This window comes from Bactrocera neohumeralis, chromosome 5 (genome assembly GCF_024586455.1).
Source record: "Bactrocera neohumeralis isolate Rockhampton chromosome 5, APGP_CSIRO_Bneo_wtdbg2-racon-allhic-juicebox.fasta_v2, whole genome shotgun sequence".
Taxonomy (NCBI): domain Eukaryota; kingdom Metazoa; phylum Arthropoda; class Insecta; order Diptera; family Tephritidae; genus Bactrocera; species Bactrocera neohumeralis.
In genome coordinates, this window is record NC_065922.1 from 50,357,149 (window position 1) to 50,381,426 (window position 24,278).

Genomic DNA, 24,278 nt, shown 5'->3' on the forward strand with positions numbered 1-24,278 from the left:
GTCTTACCAGTATTGTCTGATCAACGGGCAAACTTTATCATAAAAACACTTGAATTGCTTAAACTTTTGTGTATCAATTAAATTTTTTGTATTTTTTTATTTTTTCTACGTCATTATGCAGAGATTGTATTCATCCCAATATTATATTCAATTAAGATAATAGTTTAAAAAAAATTAATGTCCTTGGAATTCAGCTACACAGATTAAGATAGTGCAGAAGAAATGCATATTTGCTTAATCATCTGCTATTATTTTACAATAAAATACCTGAAAACATTTTTTGTTTTCGTGTTAAAGCACTATCAACTTTCAAACAATTTAAGAGCAATAAATAACTTCTTGAAAACTGTCTGTATTCTAGCGAGTCTGAAGTTTAAATACTTAGAAAAAAAGCTTCAATTGAAAATTAAATTCTCCCAAAGTAGTTATTGTCAAATAAAAACATTTTTCCAAACAAAGGTTTGAGTTTTACCGATCAGTTTACATGGCATCTATATGATATAGGAGTCTGATATTTGCGGTTTTGGATAGACGAGCAGACCTAATTGGCTAAATGGAGTAAGCTCTTTCCCAGTGGGTATTACAAACTTTATGGCCAATCTTATATACTTGTTTAGGGTATAAAAAGCCTGGTAAGAAATGCTCTATAATTTTATACTACGGACGGAAATAAGAGAGAGATATTTTGTTTTTTATTAAAAGTTGCTGACATCACTTTCACCGTTTAAAAATTATGTATTATTTTCAGTCCTCGTGCTTTGTCACTGTTATCTAATAAGTTTATAGCAATTGTTCTATGATGACGATTTAATTTTTCGATGAACCTTGAGCTGTATTTTTTTCTTTCATCAATGACCATTGTTGTTCTTAAATTCTTGGGGAGATGGCAGTAGTAGTACCTTTGAATCATATCTACGTTGGATCTATTTGCTGTATCCTAGATTTGAATGTCATAAGAGCTTTCAAAGGTTTCAACATAGTTTTGTAGAAAAAAATTTTGTTTTTAAACTAAATTTAGATCATATTGTTATCTTCACTTTCTGCGTTTGTGGATAATACTGGAAACCGGTTTGATGTATTTGGAGCAATATTAGTTGTTTTTTTAATAGATTTGAAGATTTACGCTTTGTTGCTTTAGCCTGGTAGGCGTTTTGCCAGCCTCTGCTCTTATCACACATACCGTCGTTATGTGTAGAAAACAGCATTGCAATAAAAATATAATTTTAACAGAGAATTCATTATTGATTAGTCTCTACCCCAGTCTGTACTGCATTTAAGAATAGTTGTTAACAACATATACCGAATTACCGATGTTTACTTAGTATACAGAATGTCTTAAAAAATCTCAAAGGAAGAGACAGCTAATCGCATAACGTGTGTTGAATGCACTTGCCGTTTCTGGTACTATTCCTACAATATACATACATTTGCACATGTTGCATTAGTATTTTTGTTTGGTCCGAAATATCACAAAGCCTCTTAGCACTCCACCAAAAGCAAAACTCAAATCAACCAAAAACATGGCATCAACCAACGAAAGATACAAATGGTGGAGTGCCCTTTGTATATGTGCAAATCGGATCTTTTCTGCAACCACTTTACATTTGTTGTTGCTGGCCAACCACACATCAGCGATTTGCCATTTGTCCGTGTGCCTATTTCGCAATATTTGTAGCTACTAAAGTTTACAAGTTGTTGGTGTGTGAACGATTTCGCATTGTTGCAGGAGAATTAGAATGAAATTCATCTGCAAAATATAACGGCACATTCGATGAATGCGCCTCAACAATCAGTACTATACTGATTTTCGACATACATACACACACACATGTGCGGTCAGGAAATTTTCCCATCATGGAAATGTGTGCGGTGTTGTATTTGGCATTGCCACCGCCGCCAATGTGGCATGGAAATGACGATTGTGGTCAGTTGAGAATAGCAGCAGCAGCAGTCTAACGATAGCATTTGCATACCCAAATGAGCACAGAGAGTTATGTACATATGTAAAGGAAATTTACGGTAGATGTAAGGTACCTTAATGGAACTTTTTGGTTCAATCAATATATAGATCTCAATTTTAGATCTGGCTTATATAGAAGGCTTTTAATTTTTTCAAGAGCTCTTGAGTTCCTGAAATCCAAATACATTTACTGTCTTATAATAATTCCATCAGCAATCCTTTCTAGTAATTCATTAAGAGAAAAACCAGCAGAAATTTGGAGAAAATTTCATTCAAAAGCGACGACCGCTTCAGCATCCCATATTAAAGAACAAAATGTAGCCACGACGAAAATAAATTTTTCAAAAATCGTGTTCAGAAGCTACTGTATTTTTATACCGTGTGATTAATAATTTTAATTTCTTAAGTAAAATTGTTTAAATAAAAATATTTTCCGTGTTGTATTTGAAACAAAAAAATATCCGATTTTCGATCTACATTCTAGTATAAACTTCAAAGGGCTAAAAATAGCGAATGTTAGAGCCTTTTACATCGATTTTTTATTTTACCATTAATAAAAACATTTGTCTGTTCCTATGAGTAATCAACAAAGACTAGTCCGACTGGGTTCTGATGCGTTTGACACACCTCATTCGAGCCACACAGTCGCAGCGTGAACTGAATACTTTCTGCGTATATGCAAATAACTAGCTACAAAAGCAGCAACACCTGAAACATGCATTGCGGTAGCACTTTCACTCCCTTCCCACCACAATTGTCCACTGCATACTCTGTGCTCCCTTGTACTTGTTTCAATATCGTGCGAGCTTCTGGAAAATAGAAATGTGAATTACAATTCAAATCATTGCGGTTAATGCTACCAGTCAAGTGGTAGTGGTGAGTGTATGCAACAACAAAATTGCTTGTGGATGTACGTAACTTTCAGGGTGCATTTGTTTGCTTTACTGTAGTAGTGAGATTTATGTATTTTACTTTTGTGTGATACATTTATATGCATATAAACAGTTTTTGTAAAAGAAGTTATGTATGTATGTATGTATATCGGTAGATACTTTTAATTTTTTAGATTTTTGTGGTATCAGCAACATTTTTGAAATTATCTTTTACTGAAAAATTGTAAAAATAATAATAAATTAAGTGACATAGTGCATATGTAACTGTACTTCATCTCTCGCAGTGACTCTTTGCTTTGTTAACTCTTGCTCTCACTAAATCACCTTTTTGTTCTTGCAACACCACAGATCCTGCGGTTAAGAGCAATTGGTGTGACAAGTACTGTTGATGACAAAGCTTGTGTTTATTTGTTCGAACTTTTTGTAATATTGCCCTGTGCTTAAAGAAGAATTTTTAATCAAAAGGTAAGCATAAAACATATTTTATTTAGAGAAACTTGTTCAGAGTTGTGGTTAGTGAAGTGTGCCAGAATATAAAAATTTAAAATTTTATTTCGTAGAATAAATTTTTAATTAATTTATTTTTTTAATTTTATTTCATTCCATTTTACTTAATTTAATTTTATTTTACTTTATTTTGTTTAATTTTATTTCATGCTATTCTATTTTTTTATTATTCTATTTAATTTTACTTTAATTTATTTAATTTAATTTAATTTTATTTTATTTTATTTTATTTTATTTTATTTTATTTTATTTTATTTCATTTTATTTTATTTTATTTTGTTCTTTAAGAACATAATCAAATTATACTTGTTAGACAATAAGGAATATTGCCCTATTTCTTTCTTTTCTTTAGTTCTTAACCAATCATTAGCCAGCCGCGAATTTAATCTCCCAATATCCTAAAGAGCCTGCTCGTAGTAGGCTGATGTCAGTATATTATGTTTTATTTCACATAATTATCTTTTCTGCAATACATTAATCTTACATGGACTGAATGCTTTCTGTCAGAATTTGAGTTATCAGAATGGAGCAAGGAATTCTTGTACGTTTCGTTATTTTCTTTTATTATTATAAACTTATAGAAAGCGACTCAGTTTAGAATTTAACTAAAAGACCTATTATTTCTGTCTATCCTATTCTACCTACCTATTCTTTCGGTGTTATTGATATTTTCGAAATACTCTTTAATAAGGGTAGATCAGAAAGAAATTCTTCTTAAAAAGGACTTGTCATCGCTTTCTACTATACTTGTATTTTTGGTACATTTAGTTCAGTCCAAGTACTGTAGCGCATGACGGCTTATGAGTTGATCAAGGCTACATATCAAAATACTAGCGAATCTAAGATATGTAGCTTACTCTCTGGGCAGCTTCAAACTTTTTGTCGCTCTCCATTTAAATTTTTACGTTTATCGCAATCTTTCAATAGTTATATTTAATAACTGCAGAACTAATATTTTAGAAAATGAATAAAGGAGAACATGTATTTCATTATACCCTGAACAGGGTATATTATGCTTGTCACGAAGTGTGTAACACCCAGAAGGAAGCGTTGGAGACCTTATAAAATATATATATAAATGATCAATATGTTGAGCTGAGTCGATGTCCGTCTGCCTGTTTGTCCATTTGTCCATCCGTCTGTCTGTCTGTCTGTCTGTCCGTGTGTCTTTCTGTATATATACGAACTAGTCCCTCAGTTTTTAAGATATCGTCATTTTCTCTTCAAGAAGTTGCTCATTTATGGGAACTGCCGGTATAGGACCACTATAACATATAGCTGCCATACAAGCTGAACGATTGGAATAAAGGATTTGTATGGAAAACTTTCACATTTGACGATATATCTTCACGAAATTTGACATGGATCACTGTTTATATCGGATTACTATAGCATATAGCTTCCAAACAAACATGGATAGTTACTAAAAGAAATGCACCTGTGAAGGGTATATTAGCTTCGGTGAAGCCGAAGTTAACGTGCTTTACACTCAAGTGAGCTAAAGCAATTGCATCACGGTCTTCATAACTGCTTGAGAGCAATCAAACAAATATCAAATGCGGTCTATCAGCATGGTATTCGCCTAGCGATACACATTCAGACTCACCACGTTTGCGGTTTGTGTGTCAAAGTGATGCATTTGTACCATACTCGTATTATAGGTACACATCTTATCAATCGTAGCGTAACGTTATAAGCGCATGCACGCTCAATTGGGCTGAAGTGAAGTGATTGCATCCTTTCACCTCACGGCAGGGAATTAGCGAAACAAATCACTTCAATGCATTCGCAAAGCGGCAAATGAATACAGAACAAAGCTTGTTGAAGCAATGATAGCATGTGCTGTTATGTAACGGTGTGAGAAGGAAATCGATAGTTTTCACCAGCTTTCCATCCATCTGATTAGGTCCACGACTATTACATGATGATCTCAAATGTTTTGGGGAAATGCATAACTTGGAACTGTTGGAATGCTTGCTTTTGTTGCCATCACAACTGTCCGCGGTAGCCTCCATTTATTTGCCACGTAACAGCTAAATGCTTTCGCTTTGTTGGCATCGTTGTATATTTTTAGATATATTTCGTATAAACAATTTGTATCTTTATCAAAAGTCGATTGCATCCAAATATGTATTGATGGATTAGTTTCGTTTCATTATAATAATAATATGAATAAATTTATTTGTATATTGATACATTTTTGAGATATCGATCTGAAATTTTGCAAATTTTTCTTTTTCTCCCAATAAGCTGTTTTTTTGTTGGAATCGGTTTTTGCGGTTGAGGGGATGCAAAATACCTTCCGCGTCATCAGAGCTGTCATCATAGCAACGGTATGTATGTGCCACTTACAGGTTACTATAAACTCCCCCTCCAAAGAACCGTCGCCCACCATGCATTACTTTACTGAGCCAAACAGATCTTCTACGGCGGTGCGTTCCCGGTGCGTCGTTTTCTGTTGCATCGTTATATAGGAATGATGGCTCTTCGACTTTACCCATTCTATGAAGGTGCTTTCTGAAATATCCGTGTCCGAATAGCAGGTGTTCATATATGTAAAAGTCAAAAAAAAGTCTCCAAATTTTCGTTTTTTCCACAAGTTCAAATCACTTATATGTCTGGCCGTCCATCTGCCGCGACTCTCATTCTCCCATCTTCGTTGCCATGCGTGTTTCGTGTCTTTCTTTATTCCGTCAATTGCGCTCTTGTTATTTTCATAAGCTTTTTAGCTCCCACAGTTTTTTTTTCTTTATTCGCGAGAAAGCCAATTGCGCTCTTGTTATTTTCATATGTTGGCTTTCGCAAATATGCTCCAAGCTGATTAAATTTGATGGTTTGGTAACGATTCAGTTTTAGTATTGTGTCTCGGGCTGTTATTACTACTGCTATGTCGTCCGCAAAGCTGATTAAAGCTGCTCGGATTTAAAGTTTTAGTTTTCCGTCATAACTAATGCTCTAGAAGCGCCCTAAAATGGACCATTGTGCTGTTTTTTACGTAACTTCTATTTGTCGTGATCCCTCTCTGGTCTGGTACAGCAGTTATCATTTACCAAGATAGCTCTGCACAACAGCTCTGAGGTCGTCGTGAATTTGAAAGCTTTTTTTCGAGAGCGTCGATCATATCCACCCATCTCGTCGTACTATAGTATGTAGCTGACATTAAAGCTGACCGATCGAAATCAAGTCCTTGAATGAAAAACTCTTTTATTTGACAAGATATGTTCCTGAAATTTGGCATGAATTATTATTAAACAATTATTACATGCAGCAAGCTAAGCTACTTCCGTAGCATTTCGTTTTGCTATTGCTACTACTCTGACTTTGTCGGAAGGCATAGTAGAGCCATAGAAGAACAAGCGGCAGCTATAGCATAGCAATAATTCTAGAAATTTTTCTGCTACGGAGTAGTAAATGAAAACCCTGATTACATGTAAACTGATCGATCATAATCAAGTTAAAGATATTTTTTTATGCTTTAAGAAATGTATCTGTGAAGGCTACTATAGCAGGTAAGGTTAAATTTATCTGAAATCGGTCGAGTCGTTTCTGAGATATATAATTAAACACAAAGTTGGGTGGGGCGTCGCTCGTTAAGTAAATTTTGCAATGATTCTTAAGAAGCCCTTAACGTTATCATGGCAATTTTTTAGTTCTTCTGGCATATTTCTTTTAGCGCACCTTTAGTGGTTTTCAATATAACCTTTTACAAGAGGGGGCGATGGGCTTATTCGATTACCATTTATATACCACCCAACTTCATTATGAATCGAAAACTATAAATCGTTCTTTGCATATGCGGATATATTATAAGAAGTTAGTATAAAGTGCGCAATATTTTCCATTAAAGGAGTACCAGATTTTATTATCTTCCAACAACTCTAGTTTAAGTCAATAACCCTAGAACGCAACCTTATTTACCAACTGATGATTCCACTTGAAATAACTTCAAAGCAAGACAAAAAAAATTTAATAAAATCAACCTAATTTAGCTAATTTCACAAAGAACACTAGAAAGTGGAACACTGCTTTAAAACGCTAAACGAAAAAAAAAAATTGTGGATTTTCACATTTTCTATACACTACTATAGCGGATGTAATGCAAAGTACAATTTTCAATTATGCCAACCCAGTTTGCGAGGCAACAGCTAGCAAAAACGGTTAAAAGCGCCCATCCGCCCATCATGCAACGCCCTGTTGGCCAACTATTCGCGCTCATTCAACTTTAATTCACTTTCACATAATTGCGTGCACAAGCACAAAAAACCCATTTCCAGCACACAACGTTCACACACACACACACACACAAACATACACATGTAGCTCGGGGTGAGAAGGGCGCAAAATAAGGGTGACCCAAATAACTACTTTGCACTCACTAGTCGCCTATTCGCACATTGTGTACGTCCCACAACTTTACTAGTTAAGCGTGTGGCCTAAACCCACCCCAAGCCCCGAATGGTCGGAAGTTTTTTTCGTTTTTGAAAATCGTAGGATTTTAGCGAGTGAAAAACGAAAAAATCGGCATCGGGTTTTGTGCACTCAAAAATTCCTACAGTTAATTAATTTCGAATGGCGCTGCAAAATGCAAAGACAACAACACAAACACACAGAAATTGAGGAACCAACAAATTAACTTGATACCGAAAGCCCAACTGGCGGGTTAACAAAAACGATGAGAGCAGCGAAAAGAATTAAAAGTAGGAAGTGAAAAACGCGCCGAAAATATTTGTTTGCTCTGCATTTTCAACAAAATTAAGCAAATTGCAACAATAAACGCAGAAATCACGCAAAGCAACACTTTGGCATAAAGGAACACACACACACGCAACTTAAATCTATATTTGTGCGCTGAAAGTTGCTGGCACGCCGCGTCGACGCTTTGACAGTTTTTCGCTCTTTGCATTATCCCACACTAAAGCAACAAAAACACGGCCTCTGATGCAGCAACAAAGAGCATATTTAACTATTACATTGTTTGTGTCAGCAGCAGCAGCGGCAGCGACGGCGGTGTCGGCAGTGGCGGCGGCAACAGGAAAAAGCGCAAACAATTTACGCATGAAATTAAAACTTTCACCAAAGTGTTTTCGCCTGTCAACAGAATGAAAGCTGCGTACCGTAGTGTGGTGTAGACAAAGAGGGGCGCATTCCGACACGCCTTCGGTGTTGGGCGGGTGCGCTGCCAAAACTCTAGTCGCAGTTATGCTTCACAATGCAGGGGCGCGAAAAGCAGGCCAACACTGCAGTCGAACTAGAGGCTGCGACAAAAGTGATTCCCGCTGCGTAATGGCGCCGATTTTGTTGCCGTACATCCGCATATCCATTACAAAGCAAAGCTTCGCAAAACACTTCGGTCGCAACGCTCACGCCGAGTTGCCGAAGTTTTCGGCAGAATCTCCAACACTGATAGTTTTGTTTAGTCACCAGCTGTACGATGTTTTACTATGCTTTTAGTATTTATTGTAAGCTAAAAAGAAATTTAATAATAAGCAGTGTAATCCGCTCCCATCAGCCTAATTCCGCTACTTGCTAACCCGCTCGCTGCCATAAGTTGAGTGCTTTTGTTTACCCAGCTTCCTAGTTGATTTTTGTTTTTCTTATTTGCTGGATAGTTTATAACGGCGGCAATACTTTCTACTTGTTGTTGTTGTTGTTCTTTCACACTTTATAGTTTTTTGTCTGGTGTCTTGTGTGCTCGGCAATTAAGTAATTAAGCAAGTTTTCCCTACCCACAACAATGTATGTAGTACATTCGAGCGGAAGTTGGCGAAGTGAAAATCGGCGGCAAATACATATGTATTTGTATTTGTATTTGTATGTAGAGTCCGGCAGAAATTTTAAAGCGCTATTGATATAAAATGTTTTGTGGTAGTTTGTAAAGGATACATTTATTACAGTTACAGTTTATTATTTACTACAGTCAAACTTCTATATCCATGTATTTACAAGCTGAAACCAGATGAGAAATTTTAGATTTATTTTCTATAGATATTGGGAAGTTACTTAAGATGAGGAGAATGTAAGTTGTTTAAAATTCTTCAGCACAAACACTACTTCCTCCAGGTATCTGCTGTTGACTATTAAACATCGCTTAGATCCTTTATATATGTATATTTGGAGGAGCTGCTTTCACTACCCCATTTCATTGTTTTAAAACAAATATATTCTCACTAAGTTAATTTTTCTCAAGTTTTCCTATTTTAAAATGAGGCCTAATGCCTCTGCGAAGAGATGTCCGAGATTATGTTAGTAGTAATTTTTGGTTTTTAAAGCTTGATCTTTATACTTTACAACATGTTGCTAGAGAGTCTAATAGTCTTGTTCAACTAAAGGTTGAATATATCTCCTACAATTAATCGATATACATATATATATATATATATATATATATATATATATATATATATCTATATATATATATTGGGTAGTCGAAAAGTCTTTTCGCATTTCTAATCATTTTATACTTCAAATTATTTTTGTTTATATATTTATAATGAACTTTATTGAACCAAATATGCACCATTTTTTCCATTTATGGCCGTCTTTTTTTCGATTGCTGGCTTCAATCTCATCAGTTATTGACGGTAAAATGTAGAATCAATTGTTCGACCAGGCTGGAGCAGCTCATAGTGGTTGATTCCTTTCCAATCCCACTAAATATTCTGCATAACCTTTCGAGGCATCAATCCTGGCTTTGCGAGCATTTGTTGAGCTTCACGAAGTTTGGACCATGATCTTTTTCGCACATTATTGTCGATTTGATCCACTTTTCATCTCCTGTTACATCGAGCTTGTTTTTGTGGCAGCTTTTTTAAATGATTCAAAACCGTTTGATGATGAATTTTAAGTTCCTTATCGATGTCATGGCTGCTTATGTGACGGTTCTGGTCAATATTTTCCATAATTTCATTGACTTTTTCAACTATAGGTCGACCAGAGCAAGGTACATTTTTCACATCGAAATTTCCAGAATGGAAGTGAGCGAACCATTGTTGTGCTACACGAACTGATACAGCATCGTCTTCGTAAACTTCACAATGATATCATTGGTGGCTTGCGTGGCATTCTTTCCTTATTTATACAAAAATCTCAAAATATAGCGAATTTTTTCATTATTATCACTCATTTTTGGACAGCTGTAATTGTTTTTCAACTTCACCAACTTAATTATTATTTTTGACTGAATGAAGCGTAAAATCTCACCTTTTCAACAATATATCGTGTGACACTATGTGATTGATACCATAGGAGATATACGACTACAACGACATCGACATTGACTTAATATGAAAAGTCTTTTTCAACTTAGGGAGTCTCCTATGATACCAATAAAATGTTCAGGATGAAAAGAGGAGCTGAAATCCGAGTGACTATCTGTATCTTGACTAAAAATGGAGACATCTTTATAGAACTTGGTATGCGCATTCCTTGGTAAAAAAACGATCGAGTTCGTAGATAGTTAAAGGAAGTCCATAGCGTCAAACGAGATATCGCAGAAGATTCAAAATAGTGCATATCGTGACAGCTCAAGATTCCAAGGAGTACGCTTCATACTCTAGAGCGTTTAGTTACTCATGGAATCCGCTTTCTTGACCTTTATCGGACTTTCTGGCACTATGGATCAAGAACAATACCCTTTCAAAGGGAGAGAGTTTTCGGAATAAGAATATCGAGCGATGGCTGTTGTTTATGTCAAGTTGACATATTATTGACATCATTTTGAGTTGATGGGGTTAAGAAGGTTAATTTGGCGGTTTGATTCCCCTAAACCAAGGATGTTTATATGTCTTTTCTCGAAAAATAAGAGACGTTGCGTACTTCTGTTCTCCCTATATTCTTTGTACTTTTTAATGTTTTCGTCTCTTTGAAAAGGTAGAATTCTTCATAAATACCATAACTGAGTGGAGTATGACCGTCGATACAACATAGCCACATAAACACTTTTGCAGCAGTTTTAATATTTGATGGTAGTCATCGCTTAAGTTCTACTCGAATATCAAAAGGGATTATACAGCTTGATTAGAACATGTATTTCTTGTTCTTTATTGGCGTAGCCACCGCTTACGCGGTTATGGCTGAGTGTACAACAGCTCGCTAGTTGTTCTTCCTTTCCAAGTGTAGCCAGGACATGTATTTACTTAAGAGAAAATAACTTATATAATTCTTATATAATACAAAGGCAACTTTAGTTAACTTGTTTTGAATTTCTAGAGTAAAAAATCGAATTAGCTCAGAAAGAGCGAAACTAAAGCTGCGTTAAACAAAGATATTTTCGACCGCAAAAATAATTATACAAACATATATTTCAAATAAATATCATAAAGCTATATTTGTCAAAAATATATAAGTACACTTACAGTTCGATTTCCTAAATTCTTCACTCGACAAGTTAGTTTCACCGTTTTGCCGACCAGCCCCGTTATATTCGTCGGTACGGTTGTATCGAATGTGGGGCCGCCAGTGCCGGGTGTTGGCATGTCTTGTAGAAAATCGGTGAAAAAGCGTTTTGAGGCGCCCTCAAGGGAACCTGAAAACACATTACGAAATGTTAAATAATGGTTAAATAATCGTTCTTTTAATTAAAGGAAATATTAAAATTTTGTTCATAAGTATTTACATGTTAATATAGGAATGAAAACTTAGTTCTACCGCTTTCTCCCGATTAGCTAAAGAAATAAGGCTGGGAACGATTGAAGATCCCACGAATTAACATTACCAATATCATCGATAAACACTTATCCTTGATGGGGCTTCAGCGCCAAAAATTTAATTAAGTTAATAAATGCTCTGTAGCTGAGTTAATCCACGTCTTAAGTTTTAAAAAATAATATCGCAAAATAGTTATTGTTTTATTTATATTTTTGGCCGATATAACACTGGTACCAAGATAAACGAAATTATTTACGACTTCGAAGTTATGACTGTCAACAGTGACAAGGAAGCCAATTGCGTTGTTTGATGACATGAGATATTTCGTCTTGCCGTCGTTCACTACCAGACCTATGTATTTGCTTTGCTTCCTTGTCCAGTCTGGAGAAAGCAGAACTAACGTCTCGGTTGTAATGTCAATTATATTGATGTCGTCGGCATACGCCAGCAGTTGTACACTCTTGTAGAAGATTGTACCTTCTGTATTCATATCTGAAGCTCGAATTATTTCTAGGAGTAGATTGGAAAACTTTGAACTTTGAAGCCGTAGATAATTTCGTCTGTCTTGGAATCAGCGTAAACACCAACAACAATGTCAGCCTAGAAATCCAACGCAGGATAACTCTTGCCAACAGGTGCTACTTCGGACTGAGTAGGCAATTGAGCAGCAAAGTCCTCTCTCGACGAACAAAAACCAAACTCTATAAGTCACTCATAATTCCCGTCCTGCTATATGGTGCAGAGGCTTGGACGATGACAACAACTGATGAGTCGACGTTGCGAGTTTTCGAGAGAAAAGTTCTGCGAAAGATTTATGGTCCTTTGCGCGTTGACCACGGCGAATATCGCATTCGATGGAACGATGAGCTGTACGGGATATACGACGACATTGACATAGTTCAGCGAATTAAAAGACAGCGGCTACGCTGGCTAGGTCATGTTGTGCGGATGGATGAAAACACTCCAGCTCTGAAAGTATTCGACGCAGTACCCGCCGGGGGAAGCAGAGGAAGAGGAAGACCTCCACTCCGTTGGAAGAACCAAGTGGAGAAGGACCTGACTTCGCTTGGAATATCCAATTGGCGCCATGTAGCGAAAAGAAGAAACGACTGGCGCGCTGTTGTTAACTCGGCTATAATCGCGAAAGCGATGTCTACGCCAATAAAAAAGAAGAAGAAGATTGAAAAAAGTCGTACGATTGAGAGTTTTGCGGGGATACCAAATTCAGATATATCAGCATAAAGACAGCTCATTTTCAAGCTGTCGAAAATAGTTTTTAAATCGAAGAGGTAATGTGGGTCGATTCTCTTTTCTTGGTCTTTTCTTGATTTGGCGCTTGCTGAATATCTGGTCAGTTGTTGATTTTCCAGACCTCAAACCATACTTACAAGGTCCAATAAGTTTGTTGAGGGCTGGCTTTAATCTTTCACACAATACGTTTGATAGAACCTTATAAGCGATGTTGAGGAGGCTTATCCCACATTAGTTGGCGCAGATTGCGGGGTCTCATATTCTCTTGAGAATTGTAGATTTTAGCATTAACCAAATGATGAGTATTTAATGTCGGAAAAGTCTCCATAATATTTTTACGCGGTTTTACATAAATATTTCTATACTATGCATATGTATGAGTGCCCATATATTTTTTTAAGCTGTTGCGGCTTATAGTTATTGTTGCCATACAGAAGCAAAAATGAAACAAATACATGCAAGTTATTTTTCATAACCTTTTTTCCATTTTTCCTGCTGATGATTATAATAATTTTTATTCCGCCACCAACGCCAATAACTTTCGAATCCAAATCACCCATTCGTGAGCGGCAAATGCCAGAATGACTTGGCATTTTGCATAATTTTACGACCACAGGGGGCAACGCATTAAAGAGATTATGCCTGTATAAGCACATTTGTTTAAACAATGGTGGACTCTGTGTGTTTGTAAGCGATCGTTTGTGTGTGTGTGCGTGTGTGCGTGAGCGCGTGTTGGCACGTTATTTGCAAACTTTAGCAATTATGAATTATAAAGTGCTAATGTCAGTTATTGTATAATGACTAAGTGTTGTCAACACGAGCGGTGTCAAACAAAGGATTCAACAACAAAAACAACACCAACAAACAATATAATATTTGCACATAGGTGTTGGTGTGTGTGTGTGTGTATGAGTGGGGCATGTGTAAACCGGAGTACAGAGGACAATGCCAGGCACGCAAATGACACAAGTGTGTTCGGACAACAACGTTTCACTAATAAAAACTAATGACAACAGCAAATGGGACAAAACGATGTGCCGACAAAGGGCTGATCCGAGGCCAGCGGCTTAGTTAGATGTTACATGAATGCACATACATATACACATTATTTTGTTGGGGCCGGTATGCGAAGCACGTTGCATGCTACAAGTAGCAGGAAAAAAGTGTAGATGGGTTCGTCGGCGCTAAACAAACAACAACTGAACGACCAGCAGGCGAATGGCAAATATACAATGAAATAAAATTAACAATAGCAACAACAAAGTGCTTTGTAAGCAAGCGTTAAATGGACTTGTGGCATGCCACAATTACATAAATGCAACATTGTGGACTGCGATTACCAGTGACTCGAGCAAAAAAGTGATTTAAAAGCTTTAACATGTGTTAGTATGCTTGTGTGCGCTTGTGTGTGTGTTTTTGTAATTATCTTCCGCGTGTGATAAGTTGTAAACAACAAATATATAAAATGAATTAAATTTCACACAGCGCTGCAAGCGCTAACAGAGTTAAGTGATATAAAATATATGCCTCACAATTGTTTTTGTTTTTTGTTGTCAAGCGGAAGCTGAGCACTTGGTTGTAAACATGGCCCACGGCTAACGGAGGTCGTGTCAATATTGGAGAGATTATTTTATGGCAAGTTTTGTTTGGTTAGATATATAATTAAAATTAAGTTTTCTGTAATAATTTACTACATAAATGGAGATTGTAGTGTTTTCATAAAATTGAGTGAGTTTTAATAAAAATATTTTAAATCACGCACTAACGCCTCATGGAAATATTAGAAGTTTAAGTTGACAAAAGCAAACATTAACTGCATAGCTATACCACCCTTCATAGGTGCATATATAATATAACGGACCGCTCTACACAAGTTTGTTCGGGAATTGTAGCATTGACTGGTACAATAATGTTTGCCAAACTGGGTGAATATAATTTCTTACAAGGAAAAGTTTTCCATATAAAGACTTAGCTTTGATCGGGCAGTTTATATGACAGCTATATGCCATAGTAGTCTGATCAGAACGAAATATCCGGAAATTATTGCGCTGCATTGGAAAAAACTTGAAGCAAATTTTGTGAAGATGTCTCATCAAATATAAGAGTTTTCTATAAAGAACGTGATTTTGATCGATCAGTTGGTATGGCAGATACAACCTATAGTGATTCGATATCTACAGCTACGACAAATGAACATTTTTGTGAGAAGAAGAGGATGGCTGCACAGTTTCAGATCGATCTCTTTAGAAAAATATAGGTTCTAACCGCGCCCTTAATTCTGTTTTCTCCAGGTTGAACAAAGAAGTAATTCAAATGGGTATGATAGTGAATGAGAGCAAGACGAAATATCTGCTGACATCAAACAAACAGTCGTCGCACTTTTGGCTGTGCTCCTACGTCAGTGTTGACAGTCAGAACTTCGAAGTCGCGCATAGTTTAGTCTACTAATGTCTAACCCCTCCTGGTAACAGGTGTGTAATGGAGAAGTTAAGTCCTTTATCGACAAACAAAGACCATAGTCTATCAAGCACTCATCATCCCCGTCTTGTTATATGGTGCAGAGGCATGAACATCTGATTTGTCGGCGTTACGAGTTTATGAGAGAAAGGTTCTGCGGAAGATTTATGGCCCTTGGGCATTGGAAATGGTGAAAGCCACAGCCAATGGAAAGTTGAACTGTACGAAAATACGACGATATTGACATAGTTCAACGAATTAAGAGACAGCGGCAACGCTGGTAAGGTCATGTCGTTCAAATGGATGAAAACACTCAATTTTTGAGAGAATTCGATGCAGTACCAGAAGGGAGAAGAAGAAGAAGACTTCCACTTCGTTGGAAAGGACAGGCAGAGAAGAACCTAATAGGGCGATGTTGTGAGCTACAGCCGCGAAGCGGTGTCTACGCCAATAAAGAAGAAGAAGACATCAATTGGATACGGTTAGCTCACAAAACAGTTGATTCGAGTGGACTAAATAAGCCAAAGCCGCACTGAACTTAATAAAAAATTTATATTCAGTGGTTATCCAGTGCGATTTGAGGTGAAACAAGAATGCATTACACGATTTTTGTGTTTTGGGTGATGGTACTCTACCACATCGAACTGCGGAGCAATGGTTTCAACGATTCAGAGCGGGTGAAATTGACACCATGGATAAGCCAGCCGGCGAAAGACCTGTGACGACGAATACCGATCAAATCATGGAAAACATCGAGTTAGACCGGCATGTGGCATCTCGTGACATCGTCCAGAAGATGGGAGTTAGTCACCAAACTATATTAAACCATTTGCATAAGGCTGGATACACAAAAAAGCTTGATGTTTGGGTGCCGCATGATTTGAAGCAAAAAAACCTTCTGGACCGAATCAACGCCCGCGATATGCTTCTGAAACAGAACAAACTCGACTCATTTTTAAAGCGGATGGTGACTGGTGACGAAAAATGGATCACATACGACAATATCAAGTATAAAGGTCGTGATCGAAGGCCGGTGAATCGTCCCAAACACTGGCCAAGCCAGGAAGGTTTTGCTGAGTGTTCGGTGGGGTCAGACGCTTAATTCTATCATCTACTGCGAAGAACTGCACCGCTTGAAGCAGGCGATCTACCAGAAGCGTCCAGAATTGGCCAACAGGAAGGGTGTAGTGTTCCACCAGGACAACACCAGGTCATCGTTGATGACTCATCAAAAGCTACGGGAGCTCATATGGGAGGTTTTATCGCATCCACCATATACCCCGGACATAGCGCCAAGTGATTATCACCTGTTTCTGTCCATGGCGAACGCGCTTGTTGGTGTAAAGTTGAACTCAAAAGATGCTTGTGAAAAGTAGCTGTCCAAGTTCTTCGCAAATAAGGAGGGGGACTTCTACGAGGGGGTTATTATGAAGTTGCCGTCTAGATGGAAAGAGATTATCGAAAGAAACGTAGCATATTCGAGCTAAGTCCAGTCACTGTAACACTTTTTATAAAGCATTGAATAAAGATCAAAAAAGACACACCATAAAGAGGTGGTCGATACGTTCTTTCAAAAAGAAATTAACGTTAGTTGTATAAATATTGTTGTGACCACAAGCAACATTTCCGTTTCATTCCATTTTCGGTCAATTTTAGATTAAATAATACGTTAATACCAGAGATTCCTGTTAAAGTCTTTTCGAGTTCATTGTGGCCGAATTAGCAAAACTACCCTAAACACAGAGGACGCGTTATCACTCACGCGTTATGCATGAGGTTATGCTTCGGGTAGTCGTGACTTGCTGCAACGAAAACCGCTGAAATTTTCGCTATTCAAATCAAATATTGCTTTCCAAACTAAACTGTAGCTAAATTACTTAGCAAGAAGCTTCACGACGTGCAGCACTTGATAATTTAAGCCGATTTTTGTCTCCCAGACAAAAAAAAAATATTAATAATTTATTGGACCTCACTCTGCATAGTCTAACGCCACCATCACCATTTTCAATTATATTACTTTTTGATAAAATATTTTTCTATAATATTAAATTTAAAAAAATATCACACTTTAATAATAAAAAATAAACATTTTATTCCTATTTTACGACATTTTTATTAACTAAAAATTTAAATATTCATAAATCTGTAGCAAGGCGTACATCGCTTTTACTATCGACACGGAAACGGCTGTGTTTAATAAAAATTTTAATATAATAACCACAAATGGCATACAACAAACAAAGCAGCAGTGATAATGGCGAATGAAAAGTTGTGCGTGTAACGATAGAGCTGGGAGAGAAGCGGCGATAAACAGAGCACAATGAAAGCGAAAAAAAAATAAAAAGTGCGAAATTGTAAAATCAGATAGCAATATCAGCTGGCAACGCAATGTGTTGCAATCGCATGCGTGAATGAGCGCATTTATGCGTATCAATGTGGTGGTAAATAACAGTCGCGAGCACGTGAATGGCCAACACATGCACACAATAGCGCCGATAGTAATGGAATGCGTACTTTTATTCCCAGCAGTTTAGAAACTATAAATGCTTCTGTTATTATCTGCGTTTAATAAAAACTTATTCACTTTAATAATGGCACAAATGTTGCAAGCGTGTGGCATAGTTGCGCCATGTCAACACGCTGTAAATATTAAATATTTTTTTATGGCATAAAAGTGGATATCTGCATATTGAAATATTGTTGCATGAAAGCGAAAAAACGATAGCAGCGATAAACAATGAATTATTATAATTTTGCATTCCTGCCTCCATTATACAGTTATGTTAGTAATAGCATGTGAATATTGTGTAATATTATAAATAGTTCATTCATGGATTTTCAACAAAGTTATAGAAAACTTAATTTTCATAATAGTAAAGAAAAAAATATAAATAATTCATTAAATAATCAATGAATATTTAATTTATTTTCAATGAGATACGTACGTATATGTACTGTAAAAAATTAAAAAAATGGAATTTCATTATATGCTGGAGTCTGCCATATTTTAGCGAAAACAAAATTTGAACGTACCTATTTAAAATTATTTGCTTACTAAATACTATATTAAAACTATTAAAAAATAACTATTGTTCATTTATTTGTCGCTACATAATAGCACAGAATAATAATCGGCGTTGGAACCGTTGCTGAGCGAATGTGGCATCATCAAAACAAAATTCTAATTTATTTAAAAAAAAAAACTTAAAGTGTTGTTATTGGCGAAATTTCGACAATAGTCATTGTAAAGTATCTACAGTCTGCTAAAATACCTACCAATGAGACAGTGACTTCTTCACTTTCTTCGCTTGCTTGTTTTAGTATAAACTGTCAAGCAAATCAAAGAAAGTTTTATGCATAGAGCCATCATATGACAGCGAACTCTTTTAATCACATACAGTATTGTGTTGATGGCAGTTCTGAGCATCTCACTAACACTATTCAAATTAGAACCTCTTCTTCTTTATTGGCGCAAAAACCAGTTAAGCGATTTTAACCGAGTTAACAAAAGTGCGCCAGTCGTTTCTTCATTTCCCTATTTTGCGCCAATTCGAGATTCCAAGCGAAGCCAAGATCTTCTCCACTTGGTCCTTCCAACGGAGTGGAGGTCTTCCTCTTCCTCTGCTTCCCCCGGCGGGTACTGCGTCTGAGACTTTCAAAGCTGGAGAGTTTTTGTCCATTCGAACGCCGCTGTCTCTTTATTCGTTGAACTATGTCAATGTCGTCGTATATCTCGTACAGCTCATCGTTCCATTGACTGCGGTATTTGCCGTTGCCAATCCACATAGGTCTATAAATCATCATCAGAATCGTTATCTTGAAATCTCGTAACGTCGACTTATCAGATGTTGTCATTGTTCATGTCTCTGCACCATATATGAAGACGGGGATGATGAAATAATTGTAAAATGTGAACTTTATTCATCAAGAGAGGACTTCACTTTTCAATTGTCTACTAAGCCTGAAGGAGAAACTTTTGGCAAGAGTTATTGTGAGTTGAATTTCAAGGCAGACGTTGTTGTTGGTGTTAATGCTGGTTCCACGATAGACTAAGATACCCACGACGTCGAAGTTCTGACTGTCAACAGTGACGTGGACGCACGGCCCAGCCAGTGCGACGTCTGTTTGTTTGATAATAGAAGATATTTCGTCTTGCCCTCGTTTACTTTTGCTTTGGAGAAAGCACAACTAACAGCACGGTTGTTGAAGCCGATGATATAAATATCATGGGGAGTATTTATTATCATTCGAAAAAATACTCTTTGGCATTTATTTTTCAAAGATTATCTTTTTCAAGTGTTGGCCACCAACTTTCGATGACTCGTTCGAGAATTTTGACTGGTAACTGTCGAATGACACTCGTGATGTTTTGCTCAAGGACTAAATCGAAGCGGGATTGTCAGCATATGCTTTAAACTTTACATATCACCACAGGAAAAAATCTAACGGTATGATATCACATTATCTTGGTGGTCAATCGAATTGGAAATTATCTGCTCATCGGAGTGTTCTCTCAATAAATCTACTGATTAATGGATGTGCGCCGTCTTGTTAAAATCAAATGTTTCCGAGAACAATAGCTTGATGGCGAGTTCAGACATAAATATCATATCATGATGCGATTACGGTTGCCATTAACGGCTACGTTCTCACCGGCCTACAAACAACACCAAAAGTGATGGTTTTTTTGGATGAAATGACAGCTCTTGAATCTCTTCAGGTCGCTTTTTGTCCTAAATGCGGCGATTTTGCTTATTTACATGCCCATTGTGCCAGAAATTTGTCTTGTCGCTGAACAAAATTTTTCAAAAGCCCATAGAGCGATCTCGTTTGGAATGTCGAGCGCCTTCAGTTCTTGTACAAGCTGTATTTTATACACTTTCAATTTAAGATCTCGACGTAAAATTCGGCGTCGAATCAACTCACCATTATCTTCGTATACACTCTCAGCTGCGGCTGTCATATTTTCTTCACTGCGTGCTGGACGTGGTCTCTTATATTATTGGTCGAGTATTACCGAATTGTAAACGTTATTCAGGCGTAAGTCTTTCTATGATGAAATGCCAAACAATACCGAACAAAATTGACATGACAGCTTGACACGATTCATGCGTGATTTGTCAGAAAATATTGTTGAAAAAAGTACTTTTAATCGGATCACCCGTTAAATATGGATAAAAAATAGTAAGAGGAGGAGAGCAAGTTAAGTGAGGCAGTCGCGCAACCATAAATTCTACTACAAATATATTCAACATGCCATGTTACACATTATGCAAATGCATATGCCTACTTACAGTTAAAGTGCAAAGTGCGACTACATTCGCCTGCATTACATTTTAAATGTGTAGTTTTTTAAAGCATATTCTCTCTTGCAAGGCTTCACTGTTTACATAAGGTGCCTGTATGTGTGCTTCCGCAAGCATATATATAGTGGTTTGCAAGTCCTTGGCTCAAAGTTCAAAGTTTAATTAATTGCATGCAATAATAACATTTGCAACATTTACAATTGCAGCGAATGGCAGGTTAACGGTCATAAGGCAGCCCTACGAACATATGGCCATAAACATTTTGTGTGTCATAGTGTGCGTTAGTCTTTACGTAAGCACTGGCAAGAAAATGAAATTAACGCCGCAGGTGGCTGTGGCAGCCGCAGAATTGCATTTTAATGTGTTGCAACATGCAAGGATAAGCGTAGTCTTACTTAATGTATTCACTTAGTTCTGCGTGTATATATATATAAATATAATATATATATTTACATACATATTTGGTCGTATGTAACTATAAGTGATCAAGAATACTTGTCAATGCAGTCTTCTTCAACACATTCCTCTTTTAAGAGATTAAAACTGTCATCAGATTATAACTCATTTGCTCTTGGAACCAACTTAATGTTATCGTTTCATGACAGTGTTTCATCTGCAGAATAATTTGTATAACACAGTATGTTCTCGCTGCCTTTGGAACTTTTTGACTAGCCGATCGAAGCTGTGATATTTTTCTCGCCACAACTCTCAGTTTCACTCAACATTATTATACTCTCGCAACAAAGTTGCTAAGGAGAGTATTATAGTTTTGTTCACATAACGGTTGTTTGTAAGTCCTAAAACTAAAAGAGTCAGATATAGGGTTATATATACCAAAGTGATCAGGGTGACGAGTAGAGTCGAAATCCGTCCGTTCGTCTGTCCGTCCGTCCGTCCGCGCAAGCTGTAACTTGAGTAAAAATTGAGATATCATGATGAAACTTGGTACACGTATTCCTTGGCTCCATAAGAAGGTTAAGTTCGAAGATGGGCAAAATCGGCCAACTGCCACGCCCACAAAATGGCGGAAACCGAAAACCTATAATGTGTCATAACTAAGCCATAAATAAAGATATTAAAGTGAAATTTGGCACAAAGGATCGCATTAGGAAGGAGCATATTTGGAAGTAATTTTTTTGGAAAAGTGGGCGTGGCCCCGTCCCCTACTAAGTTTTTTTTACATATCTCAGAAACTACTATAGCTATGTCAACCAAACTCTACAGAGTCGTTTTCTTCAGGCATTTCCATATACAGTTCAAAAATGGAAGAAATCGGATAATAACCACGCCCACCTCCCATACAAAGGTTATGTTGAAAATCACTAAAAGTGCGTTAAGCGACTAACAAAAAACGTCAGACACACTAAATTTTACGGAAGAAATGGCAGAAGGAAACTGCACCCATACTTTTTTAAAAAACTGAAAATGGGCGTGGCCTCGCCCACTTATGGACCAAGAAGCATATCTCAGGAACTACTCCACCGATTTCAATGAAGTTCGGTATATAATATTTTCTTAACACCCTGATGGCATGTACGAAATATGGGTGAAATCGGTTTACAACCACGCCTTCTTCCAATATAACGCTATTTTGAATTCCATCTGATGCCTTCTCTGTATAATATATAGTACATAAGGAACCAATGATGATAGCGGAATAAAACTTTACAAAAATACGGTATTTGAAAACAAGTAAGGAAGGGCTAAGTTCGGGTGTCACCGAACATTTTATACTCTCGCATGGTAAAGTGATAATCGAGATTTCATTATACGTCATTTACATATTTTTCAAATACCGTATTTTTGTAAAGTTTTATTCCGCTATCATCATTGGTTCCTAATGTTTATACTCGTATTATACAGAGAAGGCATCAGATGGAATTCAAAATAGCTTTATATTGGAAGAAGGCGTGGTTGTGAACCGATTTCACCCATATTTCGTACATGTCATCAGGGTGTTAAGAAAATATTATATACCGAATTTCATTGAAATCGGTCTAGTAGTTACCGAGATATGGTTTTTGGTCCATAAGTGGGCGGCGCCACGCCCATTTTCAATTTTAAAAAAGGCCTGGGTGCAGCTTCCTTCTGCCATTTCTTCCGTAAAATTTAGTGTTTCTGACGTTTTTTGTTAGTCGGTTAACGCACTTTTAGTGATTTTCAACATAACCTTTGTATGGGAGGTGGGCGTGGTTATTATCCGATTTATTCCATTTTTAAACTGTATATAGAATGCCTGAAGGAAACGACTTTATAGAGTTTGGTTGACATAGCTATAGTAGTTTCTGAGATATGTAAAAAAAAACTTAGTAGGGGGCGGGGCCACGCCCACTTTTCCAAAAAAATTACTTCCAAATATGCTCCTTCCTAATGCGATCCTTTGTGCCAAATTTCACTTTAATATCTTCATTTATGGCTTAGTTATGACACTTTATAGGTTTTCGGTTATCGCCATTTTGTGGGCGTGGCAGTTGGCTGATTTTGCCCATCTTCGAACCTAACCTTCTTATAGAGCCAAGGAATACGTGTACCAAGTTTCATCATGATATCTCAATTTTTACTCAAGTTACAGCTTGCAAGAACGGACGGACAGACGGACGGACAGACGGGCGGACAGACAGACATCCGGATTTCGACTCTACTCGTCGCCCTGATCACTTTGGTATATATAACCCTATATCTGACTCTTTTAGTTTTAGGACTTACAAACAACCGTTATGTGAACAAAACTATAATACTCTCGTTAGCAACATTGTTGCGAGAGTATAAATATGTAAATGACGTATAATGAAATCTCGATTATCACTTTATCATGCGAGAGTATAAAATGTTCGGTGACACCCGAACTTAGCCCTTCCTTACTTGTTTTTCTTTTTTGATACTACTTTCTACCATTGCGCTTATTTACTTGATATATCTGTAATGTTTTACTTTTTATACTATTGTTTGTTTAATTTTGTTTCACTTTGACAGTTTGTGTTGTCTAAATCAACACTGATAATGTAATAATTTTCCTCACTGACAAAAAATCAGAGTCACAAAAAGAGATTTCGAGTAGATTAGCTTCAAATCTTCTCGGTGAAGAAATTAAGAAGTTCCTTTTTTATGACGAAATTTTGCATAATTTAGTAAATTAGTAATACATTCTACTCATCAGCCTCATTCGTGATTAAGTGTCGGTCGGAACACTGTATTAGTTAGATTTGAAATGTAGGTTTTTACGATAATTTTCTGTGTTTTTATGGTATAGCTCTTGAT

At 36.7% G+C, this 24,278-nt stretch overlaps 1 protein-coding gene and 1 long non-coding RNA gene across 6 annotated transcripts in view; one reads left to right on the forward strand and one right to left on the reverse strand.

The window, feature by feature from the left end:
• Nucleotides 1–24,278, reverse strand: part of LOC126759599 (zwei Ig domain protein zig-8) — a 596,656-nt gene that overhangs the window by 72,563 nt on the left and 499,815 nt on the right. For all 3 annotated transcript variants that reach the window (XM_050474475.1, XM_050474473.1, XM_050474474.1), the window contains one exon: nucleotides 11,715–11,884. In XM_050474475.1, coding sequence (XP_050330432.1) covers nucleotides 11,715–11,884 — 170 coding nt within the window. The remainder of the gene's footprint in view (nucleotides 1–11,714; nucleotides 11,885–24,278) is intronic.
• Nucleotides 1–24,278, forward strand: part of LOC126759603 (uncharacterized) — a 236,870-nt gene that overhangs the window by 32,698 nt on the left and 179,894 nt on the right. The window lies entirely within an intron of this gene.